Raw genomic sequence first — 23,329 nt, 5'->3', positions numbered from 1 at the left:
CTCAGCTGTCTATCATATTAGGTCACACAACACTAGCTGTGGCCCTGTTTGATGTCTGTGAGCTGCATGGGTTTGATAGTGTGTGTGTGTGTGTGTGTGTGTGTGTGTGTGTGTGTGTGTGTGTGTGTGTGTGTGGGGCTATGTCCACATCACACCCACCCCAAAATAACCCAGAACTATCTCTTCGTTATCTGTGAGCTGCGTGGGTTTGATATTGTGTGCGTGTGCATTGCATATGTGTTTTGTAACTCAAAAACAAAGATAATATTTAAATCAGCTACAAGTATGTTTCATTTTGAAGAGCACAACTTAATGTGGTTCCAAATACTGTATTAAACATAAGAGGGATTAATGTTTTGGGAAATGTCCTGGGAAATAGTCACCATAGACTATCCAGTACTTTTCACATATTTAACTAGTTGTGTGGCCTCCTCCTTCTCGACACATATTTAACTCTTAACAAATAACTGTCTTTTCTGAATGTCTTTTCTGTGGCAATGGGAGTCTATTTGTTGTTTGTTGTTTAGTCGATAAAGTGGTTTGTTTTGACCAATCCCAGGGCACCAACATCGCAGCGGGACGGGCCATCGGGGTCGTCGTGGCGACGGGGGTGCAGACGGAGATCGGGAAGATCCGAGACGAGATGGCCGCCACGGACCCAGAGAGAACGCCCCTGCAGCAGAAACTAGACCAGTTTGGAGAACAACTCTCCAAGGTTAGGGACCTGTAGATCCTGGGGCTGGGCCATATGACTTGAATTCAATATCATGATTATTTCAAACTTTTGCACCACCATTGTACAACGAAGTATAGTACAGGGTTAAGTGGTTAATGAGACTAATCGATTTACAGTAGTCGATTGTAAAAATATAATAATAATGATTGTCGATTTGTGATGTATAAGGGGAAAAAAACGACTTCTCGATTATTCAGTTAACCTACATGAGCAACATTAAGTTGGTTATTGGTTCTAAATATTGTTTTTTTCGGTTAATTGCCAGCCCTATTTATACTTAGTTTTTTGTCTCAACTATTTTCCTGCCTGCCTCTCTGCCATTTGCTCTGCCTGTCTATCTGTCAGTTTGTGCCTCTTTCCATCTCAGTCGTGCGTGCTGTGCAGTACATATGGCGCTAACCGGTGTCCATCTTGTCTCTCAGGTGATCAGTGTCATTTGCGTGGCGGTGTGGGCCATCAACGTGGGACACTTCAACGACCCCGTCCACGGAGGCAGCTGGCTGAGGGGTGCAGTTTACTACTTCAAGATCGCCGTGGCGTTAGCTGTGGCTGCTATACCGGAAGGTACCCTGTCTGTCTGTCCCTCTCATTTTGCCGTTTGGTTATAGGTATATACTGTAAGTGACATTGCACTAATTGTCCATGTATTCATGAGGTAATTGTTATGACGCTTGGCAAATGCATGACTCATTGTGGACCACAAATGTAGTTACTGCATTTAGGCTTTGTTCTGCAAAATCGGGAGCTGCATCAGACCCAAACACCTGGCATGATGCATCTAGTACCTACCTGTCAGCAAAGATTCAGTGATATATATACCTGTACTGTACTGTATGTCTAGATCTAGCAGGAAATAATAGATCTACAAGTGATACAGCTGCATATAAAGTGGTTAAACTGATTTTGATGCTATATTATTGAATTTGTCTGGGGACCCTCTGGAAGAACCAGAACCACTCTGAACCACTCTGAGAACCACTGATCTAATATACCTCTAATTGTTGCTGCCTCTCCTCCAGGCCTGCCGGCGGTCATCACCACCTGCCTGGCCCTGGGGACCAGGCGCATGGCCCGCAAGAACGCCATTGTTCGGAGCCTGCCCTCCGTTGAGACCCTGGGCTGCACCTCCGTCATCTGCTCTGACAAGACAGGGACGCTCACCACCAACCAGATGTCTGTCTGCAGGGTAAGACACACCGACAGAGAGACAGGCGGAGGGTTGGTAGAATGGAGAGAGAGAGAGACAGATGTCTGTCTGCAGGGTAAGACACACTGACAGAGAGACAGGCGGAGGGTTGGTAGGATGGAGAGAGAGAGACAGATGTCTGTCTGCAGGGTTAGACACACTGACAGAGAGACATGCAGAGGGTTGGTAGGATGAAGAGAGAGACGGGGACAGACTTCCTTAAAGGGACACTATCATGATCTTCAACTTTACCTCTATATTGTCGCTGTCAGGCAGAAACCTTGTATATCCATATTTAATATTTGTTATGGTTTTCATAAATAGGTGCTCTATTTTATACTTTGACGTATGACGGTGTCATGCAAAAGCATTGGAACCTTTTTTTAAGAAAAAACAAACGTAGGGCTATAATGAAGTGCCCAAAGTAGGGAGGCCAGGTTGAAAGTCTGTGGCTATAGGTTTTATATTTAACCAATGAAGTACCGGTATTAGAATGTGACTACCGGTAAATAATACCTACGTTGGATCCATAGGAACACAGGTTCTTTTTCATCTCCTGAAAAGTGACGGTTTTGGACATGCAAGGTTTCCACCCTTATATCCATGTTTTTAGGCTTTATCCTCGGTGGCCATGGCATCATGTGTGTTTACGTCAAAATAGCGATCTTGACTTGAGAATATATTATATATTCTTTTGGAGGAATCCGTTTTCATGATATTTTCTAAAGGTTAAAGCTCTATATTCTGATATAGTAATCATTATAGTGTTCAATACAGTACAATAACTCCTGCTCTTTCATAAACTGGCGCGGGTTAATTATTTAGATTTCCAATTCCATCCAATCAGGAGGACTACCCATTTATCAGCTTTAGTTTTATAGTGTTTCAGGTCCAACTTTGTCTGCTTAATTCTTTGTGTCATCACTTCCAACTTCAATGGTTTATCCTATGTTTCCTGTGTGCGTTGTCTCTCCTGGTTGGATAAAATTGGTATTCCAACCTGAAAATGCATTTTCTTTTTACTAAAGAATCAGAGACGGAGAGACCATTGTTACTGAATAAACACTCCATAGCAATTATTACTACTAGTCCATACCCGGTCGACGCATCCGTTGGGGGATATGCGCACATGATCTGGCAACCCGGGAGGCAGTTCGTCCCATAGTTGGGCAGAGGAGAAAGAAGCACTAACATCAAGTGAAACCTACTAAATGATAGTGCGATATGCTTTTAAGTCAGTGTTTTAAATTTATATTGTGTCCGTCTATAAATGGCATGCCTTCCCTCAACTACAGAATGGTTTGTGAACAGTTTGCCTAGAGTTCAGATGTTGTAACAATGTCTGAAACTTGGCTGCACACACACACACACACACACTGCTTGGACCCTATGTCCCAAAGGGGTGGTTGTGTTGTAATTAACTAGTTGACTGCCTAACACCCCCTGAACTGGTGTATGTTAAAACTGACAAATGTTAAGTATAATTATTGTATGCATCAAAGTCGTAGGTGTTGAAATTAAATAGAGTATTTCGTTATTTTAGCTTGAATTGGTGTGCTTGACTGTAGTTTGACCACCATTGCCCTTTTTACACACACTTTTACCTGTATGAGTAAGCGACAAATACATTCCTCTTGATTCACTGCCCAACACAGGGTGGATGTTGTGGATCTTGTCTCACTTGAAGCGGAGTCTCGCTTAAATGTCAGCATCATCATAAATATACAATGGATGTAAAATGACGTTATCTCACAAAGTGCGTTGGCGAGGATGGGGTTGTTTGTTATAGTCAATGAATTTGCTGATGCAGTCAAAGCAGTCTGCCATTGTAAATAGACATTAGTGCTGTGTACATATTTAGTTGTTACTTAGCGATTGGTTAGAACAAATTTGTGTGGTCATGCATAACTCTTGACTTGGAAGCCATTTACACTATGACAAGGCAAAGTTTGAACGTATGCTTGAGGTGCTGCAACTGGCACCTGGAAATTATAGCTGGATAGATGGATGAACATGACATTTAAAAATGCATAGACGCTGATACCGTGCAAAAAACAGCAGTACATGTGCAATATGTACATATACAGTATACAATAACGCCTTTTTCTTCCTTACTTACTTATGTACGGGGAAAATTGGCTCCATTGTCCTTTCATTGGCTCTCTAAAAACGCAAACTCCTGCACTTTCCAGAGGGGGCTCCAGTCCGGACACCCCTCTCCCCATTATAATGACAAAACCCTATAGCTTATGATATTCAACGACTAAACAGTACTGTACCTCAATAGCATGATGGTGTCCCTTTAAGGACAGAGAGAATGGCCAGGGAAGGCAGGAAGGGAGGGAGGGAGGGAGAGAGGGATAGGTGGATGGTGATAGCAGAATGAATAAAATAAATATTTTCGGATGGTTGAGCAATAGAAGGAAATAGTTGTTGGATAGATGGAAGGAAGACGGAGGACACAACGGAAGGGTTGTGGATGGGACTGAAATTGAACTTGTACACCAAACAGTGTACAGAACGCGGGTCTATTTGGTTCCATTCTGTACACTGTTTGGAGTTAAATTTAACACTACTGTGTGGTTTGTCATCCTCTAACAATAACCGACTAATGAGTTAACAAGATACTGGTGTTTCTAACAACTGTATGTATGTGCATGCACTCGTGCATGTGTGTTGTTTTTTTTTGTGTGTGCTCGGTGCAGATGTTTGTTGTGGACAGCGTGTCCGGGGACCGCTGCAGCTTGAGCGAGTTCACAGTGACCGGATCGACTTACGCCCCGGAAGGGGAAGTGTGAGTTGCTTTTACCCTTTTATTAACCTTTGACCCCTCTTCACATACGGTAGGTTGTTGGAAGACCCCAGAAACTACTGGCCATGCTGTTATATTGTCACCTTACATCTGGAATTGGATAGAAATGGCATTCCATCGTCATTCATGTTTTGAAGTTCTCAGTCGCCATGACTTATTTCAGTCATTTCAGTCGAGATTAAAGAGTATGAGAATAGGTCATACTAGCAATAGAATACATGTTCAGAAGCTTCTTCATAAAACCCTGATGGTCTTGTATATTTCATAAATGCAAAGGTTAAAGCCTCAATCTGGCTGTAAGCCTTCTTCCATCATACAGGGAAGCATAGTTTTGAGTTTGATGGAATGCATTTGTACATGCAAGGTTTAGGCCTGCAACCATCGATTCATTTTGTACCAAGAATATTTGTTTTAATATTTTGTTTTATATATCAACAAATCAACGTTAACAATTGCAATTAACTAAATTGATTAGTCTGGTTAACTCTTGTACTAGTGTCAAAAATAGCAAAAATAACTGATCTACAATGCTCAAAAAATAACTAATCGAACCCCCCCCCCCAATTGAATTAATCGATTAATTAGATTAGTTCAATTAACTGTTGCACCCCTAGTCGGGTTCCTTTGAAACCTGCCTGTACTTGCATGCCTATGTGATGTGTCTGATGTGGTCTGGGGCATTTATACTCAATATGGCTGCAAAGTGTACCATGAATCAATTAAAGTTCTGTGATCCCCTTATTGGTAGAGATACACGATCAAACGGATAAGCCAGGAAGTTCCGGTAGGCTGGACAACGTGCAGTCCAGTACTTCCTGTACTTCCAGTTTTGGCAGTAGTTCTTTTCCAGGCTTTATCTCCTCATGACTGTGACATGGCAGATAAAACTGGGACCGAGGTTAGGTAACTTGTAAAAGAGTGCCATCTACTGGTGACATGAGTTCAAAGGTAATAATACCATTTGGTATTAAGGCTCGATAAATATTGGTGTAGGTAATGTTTCTGTAGAAAAAAGAAAACCAATTGTACAGAAGCTAGTCCAGTGGTTAAGGCCGTTCACACCAATCATTATAACTATAATGACAACTATAAAGATAGTTTTCAAAGTGGATGGCCACACCACAACTATAATAAAGACAATGGTGATCGATATAGTTATAGTTATCGTTATAGTGCTCAGTGTGAACAGCCCTGTAGTTGTAAAAATGGATCACCTCTCAATGCCCTTTCTATCCGTTTCCAGTTCTGTAATGATGACCAATTGGCACAGCTTGATAACTTTCCATTCGTTCCATCCTCCTAATTGCTAACACATACTTTTTTTCTTGTATGACTTGAAATGCCTCGAAGCATTTGAAAGGAGGTTGTGCCTGGTCAATCATGTGCCTGGTCAATCATCAAATACTGCTGAGTCATTCATTGATTTGATCCTAACCTTCAACTTCAGTGGGCAGTGAAACAGCATTTTCCCTCAGTCTTTGTCCTTCAATCTATAATGAATAAAGACCTTAGTTATTTTAATAAAGGACATAGTAATAAAGGAGATCAAATCAACCTTCCTCTCCTCTATCCTGCCCGTCCTAGCTGAATGTGCCCTAGACTAGTAGAGAAGTAATGCACCCTAGGGTGTATTTACAGTGGTGAGAATGGCCGCATTCTCCATTAAGTGACTCAGGAGATAGAGAGAGTGTTCACCAGGAATCTGAAAGTTCCTGGTTCGATCCCAGCTCATCCCAGCTCCCATGTCCTTGAGCAAGATACAGAACCCCTTACTTCTCCACAGGTTCTGCTCAATAGCTGCCACTGCTCCTAATAGTTAGGATGTGAAAATGTATTTGGCCAAATTAATTACCCCACACTAGAGGTTTTCATGGGTCCACCCGAAACGAAAATACCAGACAATGCCCAAGACCTGTACGGATCTGGGTCCATGTTCCATAAAAGATGTAAATATGAAGATAGAGCCATTTGTTATTGATGTGGTTGTCATTATTGCTGTAAGTAACTGTAATTGTGTTCACAGTTGGTGGCTAGGTGCCTTAAAAAAAAGAAGAAAAAAAGTATACATTAAACCCTATGAGAAACAACAAAAAGGTGACCTTTTTTTTGATCGGCTGTCCAATCATGACACTACAGAAATGCAGAGCTGCGCGTCCGAGCTGATGGTCTTTCTATGCCCAACTGTTGGCCACAGAGGCACTCTTCTGCCTAACAAAATCAGTATATTAAAAATAATTATTACCCGGGGCAAGGTGGCGCAGTCGGTAGCGCTGTCGCCTCACAGCTAGAAGGTCCTGGCTTCGAGTCCCGCTGGGGGGCGTGTTCTCTCCTCCACGTCTTCAGTGCCCATACCCTAGGTGGGGTTGGTGAAAGGGCCTTTCTGTGTGGAGTATGCATGTTCTCCCTGTGTGCCCTAGGGTAGGTACCTTCACAAAAACATGCAGTAATCCTGGTGTTTATACCACCTCCCCCTGGTCAGCCGAGGTGCCTGATAGAGGCGAAAGGAACTATTTGGAATAACGTGTTCCTTCCACGTGCTACGTCCTACCGGGGAAACTCCCCCCTGTCGAGTGATAAGAAGGCCTGTTAGCGCTCATGCATTGAAGAAGACATGAGCTCGGCTCTGGGCTCTCCCTAGGCTGGCAGAGGGAGTGTAGCGCCCAGGATTACTTAGACATTTGGCACTGGGTGAAAACAATGGGGTTGCAAAATCGTGGGATAAAAACATTTAAATAATAATAATTATTATTACCCAATACAGTACAACAGCATATTACCGGTATTACATTATATGACCGCATCGTATTTGCTATATTCATCGTGGAGTTTTCCTTAAAGGCAGACCTATTAATACACGGCTGAGTCATGAGTCACCAGCGTCAGCCCAATTGCTCCACACACACAGCGAGCCAGCAGCCATGTCTGCCAGGAGAGAGGTGGCAGCCGGGCAGGATTAACACAAGCAGTCAGTGTTCATCTGACTGCTTCTTTATAAAAAAAAGATTGACGAGAATTTTAGACGAGAAATATGCCACGCATTTTTCTCTTGTCTTGACTAAGCTACACCTACTAATTTAGGACTTTGTCATCAATCGTATAATTTCCATAGAGCAGTGGATCTCAAAGTGGGGTCCAGGGACCCTCGAGGTTCCTTGAGGGGGTTCCTCTTAGACCCTTACAGGTCTGTAACTCTTGAGAGCGTACGAAATGGAACCAAATTGGTTCCATTTCGTACGCTCTCAGAGTTATGGGGGTCTTTGAAATAAAAAAAAGTTTGAGAACCACTGCCACAGAGTTACATTGATGTCCACCACCACCCCCCCCCTCCCCCCTCTTCATATTCTTTTTTTCCTTTTCTTTCATTTAAAGCAGAAAAGACGCTGTAGGCAGCGCTTTTCCTTCCTAAAAGGGGCCTAGACTGTGAATATAAATAAGACGACCTAAAAACCTCCTTCTCTGCCACTCTCTGTGTGTCATTATGTCCCCTCTGTGTGTCTCTATGTGTGTCACCGTGTGTCCTGCAGCTACAAGGATGGCGTGGGGGTGAAGTGTAGTCAGTACGAAGGCCTGGTGGAGCTGGCCTCCATCTGCGCCCTCTGCAATGACTCCTCTCTGGACTTCAGCGAGGTGAGTAGAACAACAAACCACTGCTCGTCCACTTTTAACCACATGAATCCTATGGTCCCTATTCCGGCCGTGTCATTATAAGCCAAAAATAGGCAAACAAGCGCAACGCGTTGTGAGCTTGTAGATCGTCTCACCATTTGATGTACATATATTATAAACGTATAATATATTGTTCAAGGAGCTTTTGAGTGGTTAAACCCTCACCCTTCTCAGTCACTCTGAAGATAGTCTGCTAAATGCCTAAATTGTTAAATAAAAGGCTCTGGTTCCTGCTAGAGCTGATGTTTTCAGACTGGTGGGCGTTTCAATGATAAGAAGAGAAAACAACTGCTTAAGAAAATAGCTATTTTCATGAATACACATTTTATAACTCATTCTGTAAAGACACAAAATAAAAGCACTAGGACTATTGATTGTTTGCAGGATGAGGTTCTAAACATAAATAAAGTGAGCCTATAGCTGTAGGTCTGAACCTAGACCTCTGCCCTTGATACCAAGAGATCATTGAACATTTCCTCAGCTGTTAATTACACCTCAAACACACTAGAAGGCTTTTAAAATCCAGCCCACAGCGAATATAATTGGCATCACACATTTAACGACTGACAGATTACATTTAAGCAGGAGGTGACAGATTATAATTCTTTAACCCTGCACACTACAAGATAACACTGAAACTGCCCATGGTGACATGTGTGACCATGGTGACTGTGTAGATCTTTGATGTTAGTCATCATGACCAAAACAGGGTACAGGCTTTAAATGTTGCAGTCTATAGAGTACAGAAGTCCTGACGTCACTCGTTCAACCCTTGGGTCGTGGAAGTAATTTCTCTATGGAGAATAACATTGGGTCATCTTAGAATCGACTCATATAAGAATTGTGGTCCAAAAATAAACAAGGAGGTGGCTCTGTATCGTTTATGATGACTAATTCGGAGGCGGTAACATTAGTGTATTTTCACCGTCGGTTGATACTTCATATCCATATGAGTCAAACCGCCGGGATCATTTGTTTATGTTTGGAACACAGTTCTTATTTGACACGATATTAAACACGTCTCTGTGGGAATTCAGAAAAAACGCGACCCAGGTAGGATGCGTAAATTACGTTCGACTTCAGTGCTCTATACCCAGCATTAGTAGAGCTCCTCACAGCCCATGAATGCTGCAGTAGGTGCAACTGGATCAACTGGGTTATTATTGCTGAGGTGATTGGTCTGAATTTATGGTGTGACATATCGTCGCCTTGCTAAACTAATGGCCTAAGTCATTTTTTAAAGTTTTTCAGGAAAAATAAAAAACTGATCCAAAACAAAACTATATGATATTTCTTAATCATTTCACCCAAAATGTTTATAACAAATTATGACTATTTAAATAGAAATAACACTTTCTGTCAGTCACGTAACATAAGATATTTAAATAGGTTTAAATAGGATTAAATCTGACAAAAAAAAATACAAAATGGCCTAAATCAGTAAATAATTTGGCTCAAGTCACAAAACCATGTGACTTGGGCAAAAAAAGGCCTATTTTGGCCTAAGTCACACTAGGGAGTTAGGCCATTATACTAAAAGGGGAGTGAACAGCATGATCCTTTTCAATTAGGAGATTTTACCAGAGGTGGCCAGTGTCATGAGGAGCTGACTTAGGCAAAAATATCATTTTCCTCAAAAAATGACGTAGGCCATTAGTTTAGCAAGGTGACGATATGTTAAAATATCTTGTGTGTGTGTGTACTTCCAGACGAAGGGTGTGTTTGAGAAGGTCGGTGAAGCGACGGAGACTGCCCTCTGCGTTCTGGTGGAGAAGATGAACGTGTTTGACACAGACCTGAGAGGACTGAGCCCTGTGGAGAGAGCTACAGCGTGCTGCTCAGTAAGGCTGAGATGTCATCTATATATCGAATGAATCTATCTTATCTGTCTTGTCTGCCTGTCTACTTATGTAATGACGCCATGTGAGACACTTTTTGTCTTTCTCTTTTTTGCATGCGACACCAAACCAAAATGGACCCCAACGGGTTTTTTTTGGTTCCATTTGTATACTGTCAAGAGTTAACCCTTTAAGACCTGAAGAAGCATCTGTGTCACTTTTTGATTTGAGCTAAAAAGCAATATTTTACACTTTGGCTATTCAAAAAATAGCAGATATACAAGCTCGTAGCACGGCACTCGGTGCCGTGCTACGAGCTTGTATATCTGCTATTTTTTGAAAAATCGTGAAAATGTGTGCAAATCTTTTAATATATATTGTTTTAAAGCGACATTTTTTAACTCGAATCTTTGCTTCCGGGGGTCCCTGGAACATATATTTTTTGATGGGGGGCCGCGGCCAAATACATGTCATTTTGGGGGTCCTTGACATGGAAAAAAGAACCACTGATATTATGGCGACGTAAGTTTTTTCCAAAAACTGTTGAATCCCCCAGAAGCAAAGATTTGAGTTGCAAACGTTCGCTTTTGTAACTCACATCTCAAGATTTGCAAAAAAAAATAACGATTTTTCAAAAATAGCAGATCTACGAGCTTGTATATCTGCTATTTTTGAATAGCCCAAATGCTTTTTTAGCTCAAATGAAAAAGTGACACAGATGCGTTCCAGGTCTTCAAGGGTTAATGGGAGCCCTTGAAAAGTAGAAGTTTGAGAACCGCTGATCCACAGTGTCTGTTGACCAGCATGCCTCTGTGATGTGTAACGTCCAGGTCATCAAGCAGCTGATGAAGAAGGAGGTCACTCTGGAGTTCTCCAGAGACAGGAAATCCATGTCTGTCTTCTGCGCTCCCAATAAGCACAGCAGGTCTGCCAGCGGTGCCAAGATGTTTGTCAAGGTCAGACTTCTCTCTGCATCCTAAACGCTTATTCTTTCACGCTCTTTTCTTTTCCCTTCCCTTAGCTTTGTCTTTCTTTCTTTCTTTTGGGCTTTTTTCTTACCCCTTTTTTTTACCCCTAATTTAGTCGTTCTACCAATTAAGTCCTCCCCAGACACATTTGTGTGTTGTCACCAGTGGTGGAAAAATTGCTAAATTGTTTTACTTCAGTAAAATAACTGCAATGTAGAAATACTCTGTTGCAAGTAAAAGTCTGGAATTCAAAATGTACTTGAGTAAAAGTACAAAAGTATTGGTATCAAAATGTCCTTAAAGTACAAAAAGTAAAAGTACTCATTATGCAGAATTCAAGTTTTCAAATGTAGAGAACTCTTTTGAAAACTCGTTTGAAAATAGCAGATTACAATGCGACGCATTGTGAGCTTGTGGATTGGCTATTTTCAAATGGCCGAAATGTATATAGGGCTGAAGTGGTAAGGTATGTTTTGTAATAATAATAATGCAAATCTACAAAGTAACTAGTAGCTAAAGTTTTCAAACAATTGTAGTGGAGTAAAAGTACTATGTTTGGATCCGAGATGTAGTGGAGTAGAAGTAAAAGTATTGAAAATTGCAAATAGTCACGTAAAGTACAAATTCCTCAAAATTGTACTTAGGTGCAGTAGTTGAGTAAATGTACTCAGTTACTTTCCACCACTGGTTGTCACTGCTGTTGTGTCGTACTGGCTCACCTGCCAGTGAGGAGTTCTACAGAGGAGCCGGGAGGACGTAGAGCCTCCGTCCTACTCCTCCCGCCCAGCACTCCCCGCTGACAGGTGCCGTGTTGGAGTACATGCAGTGATAATGATAAATATCACCCTCCCTGCCAGGCTTCCCTCCCCCGAGCATTGTGTTCGTTTAGACGCTCAACAAAGCCATGCCCCCGCGGTCAGTGGTGGAAAAAGTACTCAAATTATTTACTTAAGTAAAAGTACCTATACACTGCAATATATAAATACTCTGTTACAAGTAGAAGTCCAGATTTCTAAATTGACTTGAGTAAAAGTACAAAATTATTGGCATCAAAATGTACCTAAAGTACCAAAAGTAAAAGTACTAAAATGTTTGAAAATAGCAGATCTACAAACTCACAACGCGTCGCGATGCGACGCGTTGTGAGTTTGTAGATCGGCTATTTTCAAATAGCCTAGGTATAAAACAGGGCTAAAGTGGTTAATGTATGTTTCATAATATCATAATTTATATCTGAAAAGTAACTAGTAACTAAAGTTTTCAAATAATTGTAGTGGAGTAAAAGTACAATATTTTGCCTCTGAGATGTAGTGGAGTAGAAGTAAAAGTACAGAACATGGGGAAATACTCCAGTAAAGTAAAAATCCCTCAAAAGTGTGTTTAAGTACAGCACTTGAGTAAATGTACTTAGTTACTTTACACCACTGTACCTCTCTCTCCGTCGTTAACAGGGAGCTCCAGAGACTGTTCTGGAGCGGTGCAGCCACATGCGTCTCAGCGGCTCTGGCTCGGGGTCGACCCGCGTGCCCCTGAGCTCGGCCGTCCGAGAGAAGCTCCTCGCCACCGTGCGAGAGTGGGGCTCCGGCCGCGACATGCTGCGCTGCCTCGCCATGGCGACCAGGGACTCGCCCCCCGAGCCCCGCACCCTCAACCTGGAGAACTCAGCCAAATTCGCCGACTACGAGGTGAGTTAGTTAATCGCTAGTTACTGTATCGATTTTTAAATCATCGTATCGCCATGAATGAACCAACGAGGTGAATGGAGGCAGAGCTGCACGATACAGCATGACATTACTTTACACCGCTGCCCCCCCCCCCCGTTCTTACATCTGACAAAGGCTGAGACCCCCACACGTACACACGTGCACACAACCTTCTGTTTCTCAGACATGTTAACCACTTCTGTCCTATATGCTTCTTATTCAACGAATAAGAAATAGCCAATCGTGTTTTTTTTTTCCGTTTTTTTTTCTCCTGTATGACAAGTTGGCCTGATATCGCGTTGAGAACATACATGATTTTGTGCAAAATGTTTAAAAATGAGGACTACCTCCAAGGCGTCAGGCCACCCCTGTGATCTTTGGCGTCCCCCAAGGGGGGCCCGGACCCTTGTTTGGGAACCACTGCTTTACACCATTATGTTCAAAGACTTGGCAATATGTGAGCCAGTGTGAGAACTGGTGTATCATTGCAGATCCGCCCAATTTACACAGCTAAAGAGAGCTAAAGAATAATGTCCCTGAGTGGCCATGTTCTTAGAGTGTCCGCCCTGAGATTGGGAGGTTCGGGTTCAATCCCTGGCCGAGTCGATACCAAAGACTATAATTATGGTACCGCTGCCTCCTCTGCATCAAGGTTTGGGCTGGGGGTACGTCTCAGCGACATACTAGCATCATGTCCAGGGGGTGGACTTGTACATCAAGCTGCCTTACGCTACAGGAACAAGAGATGGGCTCCTGGCCTATGAGCCACATGGGTCGGGAACCGTTGGTTCCAAGGCTATTTACTACTCAAACCGTCATTGTATGATGGTGTCACATGTATAACATAGCCGATCTATAAGCTCACATTGCATTTCAATGTGACGCACTGTGAGATTGTAGAACAGACGTTTTCCCCTAACCCTAGCCGAAAATTGGGAGAGAGTGGCAAAATAATAACTACATTGAATACATTGGAACACAGGTTATTTTTTCCCATTTCCTGAAAAGTTTTGGACCAAGGTTTCCACTTGACAACGATGATATAGTAAACGTTTGATTATGTAATGATTGGAATCTACTAGGCGTAGGTGTATATCATGTGTTTTACGTAGATGAGGTGTTGTAATATTGGCGTGTAAAGGTGTTGAACCACAATACAGACATTGCTGATCGTTGACTTCTTAACCCTTCCTGTCCCCTCCAGTCTGACCTGACCTTTGTGGGCTGCGTTGGCATGCTGGACCCCCCCAGGAAAGAGGTGCTCTCTGCCGTGCGCATGTGTCGACAGGCCGGCATACGGGTCATCATGATCACAGGTAGGGCAACGCGCACGCAAACGCAAACATACAAGATTGTTATTCTTAACGTCTAAGAATACACAAGAGTAAAGTTATTTGGTTTTAGTTCTTCAACATTGTACAGTAGCAGCAATAACACCATTAACAAAGAAATAATAAAGAATAGCAACAGCAGTAAGAAATATGGCAAAGTAGGTACAGGTATGTATAGGAACTTAAGGTGCTGTGTGCGTTGTTCCTACTTCCAAATATTGTCCATATGTATGTGTGCACTGTGGACTATGTCTATAAATATCTATTTTATAGGGGTGTAACGATACATTAACTGCATCGATTTTAATTTCAACAATCAAAGTATATCGAAATGTAAACGGCAACGTATCGTATCGTTTGACTTTGTATTGTATCGCTTTGCAATGCTAATAATCTGTATCGAATCGTTTTGCATTGTAAATAATCGATTGTATTGATACTAAGCACTTGTGCGTTGTATTTAGTAATTTTAAGAAGAAAAAAGAGAAAGAGGGGTTTAATTACTTTTCTATTCCATATAGCTATTTATCGATAGACTTGGTCTATCGATAAATGTGCGTATTCTCTGTGTTCATGTCAAGGTGCGGGTTTGTCCAATGTCCATATGTGTTCAAATACAATGTCCATGTATTTGCCAGACAATCACTGTGTTTACTTATTTATATCCATAATAATAAATGTTTCCCTTAAAAAACCTGCGCTATCCACACGTTCACACAGACTTAATTTCTTTGCTAAATAGTTACTGTATCGATTTTAAATCATTGAATCGTATCCTATCGCCATGAATGAACCAATGTCGTCCATGTATTGTATCAGACAACACCTCGCGCACAGTGCTTAATTAGTTCTTTTCATTTTGAGGCTTTAACCATGTATCGTGATGCGTATCGTATCGCTGTTAAAATGTATCGTAACCCTACGTATTTTACATGTACATAATGTATAAATGTGTTTATGTCCATTAACACAGTGTGGGGGGCTATGTGATATTGTGCGAGTAGCTGGCTCCACACACAGGCAGTCAGAGGGGTCGATTGGCATTTCCTAAGCTTATTATTATGGTTCTTCCTGGTCTGTTCGTTCATACCCACAATATACAGACAGCGGGGTAATCACTGTGCAGACTAAGGGTTTGAATGCTACACTACTCGTTGTTTTTGATTGTGGGGAAACCAGGCGGAGAGTTTGATCTCCGTCACTACTGTACTAGTGTCTCCTACATGTTGATCAGCAGGGAGCAGAGCTGGGAGCGATGGCATGTTCCTCCTCATGTGTTACACGCTCACAGTAAAACTCTTCACTATCCGGTGAAAAGAATCGACTAGCGACTTCCATGTGTATCGGATGAGACATGTGGTCGCCTACACCCTCCTCAGACCTGCTGTAGGAGTCTGCAATGACAGGGAATATACACAGGAAGTAGTCCAGGGGCCAACACTGATATTTTCACAAATTGGTACCACCTAAGGTGACCGTAAAGTTTTTGTATTTTTGTCTTCCTACATGTCTCTAGTTTATATTTTGGTATGATAACCCTTCCAATCTTGTAGCTTAATGGCAGTTATCACTACCTACTGGCTAATGTATCCGGTAGGAGACACAAAGAAGTATCTTTGTGTCTCCTACAGCCGGGCATCAAATTATTGCGACAAAAAACAAAATATATCCATGTATTCAAGGCTTCATGGGGTGTGCAATTGATAACTTCTCAGATTTTTGGTGTTTGCAAAAAAGACTGCTTTCCATAAGCTTGTAAAAGTTTACCCTTCTTCGGTCCAGGGTGGTCATAGCTGAATGGGTAGAGAATCCCCCTGGGAAACCTAAAGAGGAGTTCACCCAAACAAATATTTATTTTCTATCAATTGCACACCCCATGAAGCCTTGAATACATGGATATATTTAGTTTTTTGTCGCAATAATTTGATGCCTGGGTGTAGGAGACACAAAGATTCTACTTTGTGTCTCCTACCGGATACATTAGCCGGTAGGTAGTGATAACTGCCATTAAGCTACAAGATTGGAAGGGTTATCATACCAAAATATAAACTAGAGACATGTAGGAAGACAAAAATACAAAAACTTTACGGTCACCTTAGGTGGTACCAAAATATGGCTTGGCCCCTGGACTAAAGGGGGAATTGACGAAAAAGGGGGAAAACAACAGATACAGGCACACAGATTAGGGCTGTCACGATTACAAATTTAAGTTGACGATTATTTGTCACTGTAATTACGATTAACGTAATTTTAATTTTAATTATGTGTTTGGCATTGAACACTGGAACATATGAAGCCTTTGTCTTCGTAATGAAAAATTGCACAGGGCAAATATGACAAATAACTAAAATTTACTACGAAATTATTGACATATTTGCACATTTTTATACATGTAAAAAAAAAACAGAAATAGCCGATCTTGTAGATCTGCTAGATCTGCCATTTCTGTTTTTTTCAATATTTGAAAATGTGTGAAAATCTTTCAACATAGAAACGATTATGTAATAATGTAATAATTGTGACGGGCCTAACACAGACGGGTAAATCTTTCCTTTTCTTCCACCCGGCCAGGTGACAACAAAGGCACGGCCCTCTCCATCTGCCGGCGGGTGGGTATCATCACGGAGCAGGAGGAGGAGGAGGCGGGCAGCGCCAGCGCCCCGTACGGCGGCGGGCTCACGGGCCGCGAGTTTGACGAGCTGCCCCCCCACCAGCAGCGGCAGGCGTGCCGCACGTGCCGCTGCTTCGCGCGCGTCGAGCCGGCGCACAAGAGCCGCATCGTGGAGTACCTGCAGAGTCTGGACGACATCACTGCCATGGTGAGACAACACCTTGTTAACACATTCATTGCCAGGTATTAGTTAATACTGCCAGTGGTTTTACCTTATTTTGAGTCTTTTTGACGATCCGCCGTTCTTTTTAATGTAACAATGTCTCCGTGGGGAGTCGAGTCTCTCATCTTTCCACCGGAACAAAATTTGTAACCACAATCGTCCGTTCTGTTATCTGCAGTTGAATGTGGCTTGTTTTCACCAAAAAACGCAGTCTGGGAGAAGAAAGACGAGCTAGATGTGTTTTTCTAAACATTGGAGTGGACAGGGTTCTTTTTTTGTGGATGACGTCATTTCAGGTTCTATTGTTCTCTCGCAGTCAAGGCATAATTCATAGGTTGGCGAAGAGCCCTCTAGCTAATCACTAAAAACAAGATTTATTTTTAATTGACAGAGATCTCCATCAATGGCAGGCAATGTTTTTAACACACGCGTGACAGAGCGGTCAACCCGGCCGATTTTTACATTTTGGAAGTCAATTAACCTAGCTCAGGAAGCTCTCAGAATGCTCCCCTTCCATGACTTTTCCTAAGTATTCCATTCAAACGATCTTGTTTTTCCTTCCTTCCTTCCTTCGCCGCCGCCTCAGACGGGTGACGGCGTGAACGACGCCCCTGCCCTGAAGAAGGCGGAGATCGGGATCGCCATGGGCAGCGGCACGGCCGTGGCCAAGTCGGCCTCAGAGATGATCCTGGCGGATGACAACTTCTCTACCATCGTGGCGGCGGTGGAGGAGGGCCGTGCCATCTACAACAACATGAAGCAGTTCATCAGATACCTCATCTCCTCCAACATAGGAGAGGTGGTCTGGTGAGGACTCAGGGAGAAGCTCTTGTTAGAATTTTTGAAAACGTAAAACCTTGAAAAGAATTGCTGATCTACAAGCTCACAACGCATCGCGATGCGAGGCATTGTTAGCTTGTACATTAGCAGTTTTTTTATTCTATTTTATGGCATAGCTTCTATGGGGAGCAGAAAACCTGGAACCACAAAATATCAACTCTAATAAACATTATGAAACTAATAAACTAATACAAACTGCACCTAAATAAATGACATTGTAACATTTTAAATAACTATTTTCTTAGTGATTATTCTATTGATGATTTTTTCAAATAATCGAGAAGCGTGTTTCTTTTTCCTTTTGATAATTTATTTTATTTACTGTATAAACAAATTGCCACGAAAAAAATGATCACATTGAATTTACATCATTTGATTATGTGAAATGCTTCGCACCGCGCCTCGAGCTTGCTACTTTTGACGCTTTTGCGTGACGCTGTAGTATGATCAAGTCGGGCGTTAATTAACGAAAAAACACACCAATTTGGATTCTGGAAACAGCAACAATATAATTGTTCTCCTCGCTATCTTTCTCTTTCAGTATTTTCCTGACGGCGGCACTGGGCATGCCCGAGGCGCTGATCCCCGTCCAGCTGCTGTGGGTCAACCTGGTTACCGACGGCTTCCCGGCGACCGCTCTGGGCTTCAACCCCCCCGACCTGGACATCATGTCCCGCCCCCCTCGCAACCCCAAAGAACCCCTCATCTCTGGTTGGCTGTTCTGTCGCTACCTCATCATTGGATGTAAGTCTCAGTCGCCTCAATTTACCTCAGTGAATTCTCGAACCTTTTTTATTTCAAGGACCCCCCCCCCCCAGTTTTATATTCTTTAGCCCACGGACCCCTATTTGATACGATTATTTTATCCCTGGGACCCCAGTCTACAATGTAAAATCCTCAGTTTTAATTGAACTCAGCGAGTGTACAGATGGAACCAAATGGAACCGCAAGGGTGAAGGGTCCATTTGGTTCCATTACACTCTGAGTTACAGACCTGTAAGGGTCCGTCTGGTTCATAACTATCAATCACTTAGGTTAATATATTCCTTATCAGGATACGCTGCAATGGAAAAGACGAACAAGTGTAAAAGATACACTCTAAAAGTATAAAAATGCATTCCATCAAACTATTGGCTGCATTTTTCCACTCAGTACGGAGGAAGGAGGCTTAGAATGTGTACGGCGACGTCTCCTCCTTTAAATATCTATACTCCTTGGTTTATTTGTGACTCCCAAACCAGTTGTCCTCAAAACCGTGGCCCAAATAGCTGTGATTAGCTGAGATGCGCTCGGCGACGCTCGACACCATCGCCTGCTTTGCTCATTGGGTGAATCAAGACGAGCGCTCCTCAAAAAGACTGGTTTGGGGGAATCGCTTACATTCAACCTCTGAGTGCTCTCGCGGTCTATGTTTTTGTTTACAAATAATTGGTCTCAGCTTGGAAAACAAGCTGAGACGAGCTGATCATGCCAGCGGTTTGTGAGATTAGCCACGGGCCCACAGACACACACACACACACACACACACACACACACACACACACACACACACACACACACACACACACACACACACACACACACACACACACACACACAGACCCTCTTGACTGTGTGCCCCTACATGTCACGCTGTAAAAATAGTACACACATATAGACCCACCGTTTTCTAGAGTAGACGACTCGCCCCATAGGAGCCAGACCATAAAAAAAGATTCAACTATGCCCATCCTCTCTGTTTTTGTGATAACCGGCTGTCTCTCACTCTCCACCTGTCTCTCTCTCTAGGCTACGTGGGAGCAGCCACAGTAGGTGCAGCAGCCTGGTGGTTCATGGCTGCCCATGATGGACCCAAAGTCTCCTACTATCAACTGGTATACACCTCAGTCACTAATTACTAACCCTTATGAGTTAAACTGTCCCGTCACTAATTACTAACCCTTATGAGTTAAACTGTCCTATCACTAATTACTAACCCTTATGAGTTAAACTGTCCTATCAACTGGTAAACACCTCATTTTGGTCTACAATTCTCAAAGCACTCACCCTTATGAGTCCATGTTGCACCTCTGAATCGCTAAAAGATAATGTCTCTGCATCATTACATTGCAATATATTGCCCAGCCCTATTAAGCTATATACTAGGCGGTACGACGACTAATAGCAAAAATAGCCAATCTATAAGGTCACAACATGTCGCTTAGAAAATTCGGACAGTATGTTTGAGTTTGGGCTAATGTGGTTGAAATCATTTCTATCAACAAATGTGGTGAATGCATTGCGTTGTGCTGTGTTGTTCCTGCAGTCCCACTACCTCCAGTGCAGCGAGGGTCACAGTGAGTTTGCTGGAGTCCAGTGTTCAGTGTTTGAGTCTCCCTACCCCATGACCATGGCGCTGTCTGTCCTGGTTACCATAGAGATGTGCAACGCCCTCAACAGGTAGGAGGACAGACCCACATGCTGCTATTTGCATTTGATCCAATGATTAGGTATTAATGAATGATTATTATATTGGAACAAGAATCATGTGGATCTTAGGATCCACAAGGGAACGGTGTGGCTCCAATGTAGATCTTGGAGTTAATGTGACCAGTCTGTGACATCAGCCATCTATGACGATGTTTTTCAGACCAAGGACCCTTAGCTGAGAGAGCCGAAGCAGGCGACCCCCACTACATATTGTATAAATTGTGATTTCATAGATGGCTGCATAAAATGTACTTATTTTCTTCTTTTTTATAATGTTTGTTTACACATTTTCCTTTCTATTAAAATGTTGTATTCATGTTAATGTGTATTTTCAGACATTTAACCGCTTAAACTCTCAAGTAAAGTTTTCGCTCTGTACCAAACCTTTTTGCCAAAAATAGCCGATCTACTGTACAAGCTCACAACGGGTCGCGCTTGTAGATCGGCTATTTTCTGCAAATGTTCCCCCCAGAATAGGGATGCAAGGGTTGAAGTGGTTAACGTAAAAGTTCCAATCACACAAAGATTTGGTGGCCCCCCTGTAGTAACTCTGAAGACCCCCTAGGGGTCCCAGACCCCCTGTTGAAGACCCCCGCTCTAGGACATATGACTTATAACTCCAACGCTGATCCATCCAGTGGTTAGCGAGATTAGCTCCGACGGACAGACAGACACACAGACCCTCTTAAAGATGGCTAGACCCCGGCTGAGCCATGCCGTAAAAATAGACACACACTTACACAGACATCATCGACTGGTCAGGCCGTCTAAAAGGAAGTGAATGGGGGTTGAATTAGGCTGAAACCTTGTGAAATATGGAGTCATACGTCATAGTAGATACAGTACATCATAGACGACGTGTCGTTATTAAAGCCTGTCTTGTTATTATTGCCAGACCCAAGGGGTCGGGCTTACATGAGGCGTTGTATCTGTTTTCTCCATACATGGTATGTCACTTTGTCCCCCGGCCCCAGCCAAAAAAGTCTGTCCCCCCTTTCGTCATAGAAGGGACATAGAAGGGACACGCGTCATGCGAAGCCCGGCCATTCAGATTTCAACCACTAGGGGGGGTCTGTTAGTACCAGGTCTCCTGGTTCTAGTTACACACAAGCTTTGTGAGTGATGATCAGAAGTATCAAGCAATACGGCTTTAAGGTTGTTTCATTCTTTTTCTTCCCTTTAAAGCTTCCAAGCTATATGGAAACTGGAAGTCTATTAAGTTATTCTGGAGCTGAGACAGTTGAAATCAGATTAGATTACACTTTATTGTGCCAGAGGGATATTTGTTTTCACAGCCTGTAATGTTTAACGTAGAAACACAAAGGAACAGTAACATACAACACAGCAGGTACAGGTAAAGATGATACATAGAATCTCCATAATAGTACTGCCTACCACACAACAAGAAGTCAGCATCATTTTAAGATTTCGTTGGCTTTTCAGAAATAGCAGATATACAAGCTCATGGTGCGCACAGAATGCTGCGCTATGAGCTTGTAGATCTGCTATTTTTGAAACATTGTGCAAATCGTTTAATATATATTTTTAAAGCGAACATTAACTCAAATCTTTGCTTCTGGGAGTCCCTGGAACAAAATATTTTGAGACGGGGGACCGCGGCCAAATGCATATCATTTTGGCGGTCCTTGACATGAAAAAGTTTGAGAACCACTGATGTAGCAACATAGTATATATATATATTTTAAACTGTTAAGATTTAGAAGAGATTTTGTAGAATCGGCCTCAGGTCTCAAAGGCTTAATTTCTTGTTTTCTTGTTCTTCAGTCTTTCAGAGAACCAGTCCCTGGTGAAGATGCCTCCCTGGTCCAACCCCTGGCTTGTAGGAGCCATCTGTCTGTCCATGGCCCTGCACTTCCTCATTCTATATGTAGACCCACTGCCCGTAAGTCTAAAGTCTAGATATATAACTGATTTACAAAAGAGATAACTGAATTACAAGCAACAAAAAAAAAGCACATCGCAAGCATGTCTGTGGCTGTGTGTGCCTTTGTATCTGTCATTCTATTATAGTAAATATCTTGTAAAAGATAATATATTGTTGCAGAAACCTTTTATCTCCATATTTCATCTTTTTATGTATTTTTGTAAATGAATTCCCTATTACTGTGTACTTCATTGTATAACAGTGTCTTGCAAAAGCAGTGAACCAGTACAATAATAACTACATTGGATCCATTGGAACACACATAATTGTTTTTCCCATTTCCTAAAAAGTAACGGTTTTGGACATGCAAGGTTTTTTCTGACCAACATTGCGACAACATTGAAATGGCCGTTTTGTCTCTTGGTAACCGTGCGTCTCTGTGCTGCTGTCCACAGGTGGTCTTCCAGATCCGTCCGCTGTCGTGGCCTCAGTGGGTGGTGGTGTTAAAGATGTCGCTCCCCGTCATCCTCATGGACGAGGCTCTCAAGTTCCTGGCTCGCAACTACATCGAACCAGGAAACCAGCCGCTGCAGGTGAGCTACAGGGGAACACAATGCTCACTGCATCACCAGTGGTGGAAAAAGTACTCATATGTTTTACTTAAGTAAAAGTATCAGTGCTGCAATGTAGAAGTACTGTTACAAGTGAAAGTCCAGAATTCTAAATGTAATTGAGTAAAAGTACTAAATTATTGGTATCAAAATGTACTTAGCAAGTACCAAAAGTTCGAACTGTATAAAACTCTTTTTGAAAATAGCCGATCTACAAGCTCACAATGCGTCCCGAGCTTATAGATCGGCTATTTTCAAATGGCCGAAATATACATAGGGCTGAAGTGGTTAATGTATGTTTTGTGATAATAATCAAAATCTACAAAATAACTAGTAAGCAACTAAAGTTTTAAAATAATTGTAGTGGAGTGAAAGATATTTGCCTCTGAGATGTAGTGCAGTAGAAGTAAAAGTACTGAAAATGTAAAAGTAAAAATACCTCAACATTGT

General features: G+C 42.4%; 1 protein-coding gene across 1 annotated transcript in view; it reads left to right on the top strand.

Annotated features, from left to right (window-relative positions):
• The window catches only part of LOC311061710 (sarcoplasmic/endoplasmic reticulum calcium ATPase 2), a 44,238-nt gene that overhangs the window by 16,992 nt on the left and 3,917 nt on the right, over positions 1-23,329 (top strand). Inside the window, exons 8-23 of the mRNA XM_084080399.1 lie at positions 560-715; positions 1,159-1,300; positions 1,756-1,922; positions 4,628-4,716; positions 8,259-8,361; positions 10,110-10,241; positions 11,069-11,194; positions 12,658-12,891; positions 14,114-14,225; positions 16,812-17,059; positions 17,661-17,881; positions 18,456-18,658; positions 19,703-19,788; positions 20,220-20,353; positions 22,169-22,286; positions 22,724-22,861. Coding sequence (XP_083936525.1) covers positions 560-715; positions 1,159-1,300; positions 1,756-1,922; positions 4,628-4,716; positions 8,259-8,361; positions 10,110-10,241; positions 11,069-11,194; positions 12,658-12,891; positions 14,114-14,225; positions 16,812-17,059; positions 17,661-17,881; positions 18,456-18,658; positions 19,703-19,788; positions 20,220-20,353; positions 22,169-22,286; positions 22,724-22,861 — 2,409 coding nt within the window. The remainder of the gene's footprint in view (positions 1-559; positions 716-1,158; positions 1,301-1,755; positions 1,923-4,627; positions 4,717-8,258; positions 8,362-10,109; positions 10,242-11,068; positions 11,195-12,657; positions 12,892-14,113; positions 14,226-16,811; positions 17,060-17,660; positions 17,882-18,455; positions 18,659-19,702; positions 19,789-20,219; positions 20,354-22,168; positions 22,287-22,723; positions 22,862-23,329) is intronic.

This window comes from Gymnoscopelus microlampas (genome assembly GCF_963454915.1).
Source record: "Gymnoscopelus microlampas genome assembly, chromosome: 2".
Lineage (NCBI taxonomy): Eukaryota > Metazoa > Chordata > Actinopteri > Myctophiformes > Myctophidae > Gymnoscopelus > Gymnoscopelus microlampas.
The sequence above is the reverse complement of the archived record's forward strand: the minus strand, read 5'-3'. Positions and strand labels throughout refer to the sequence as shown.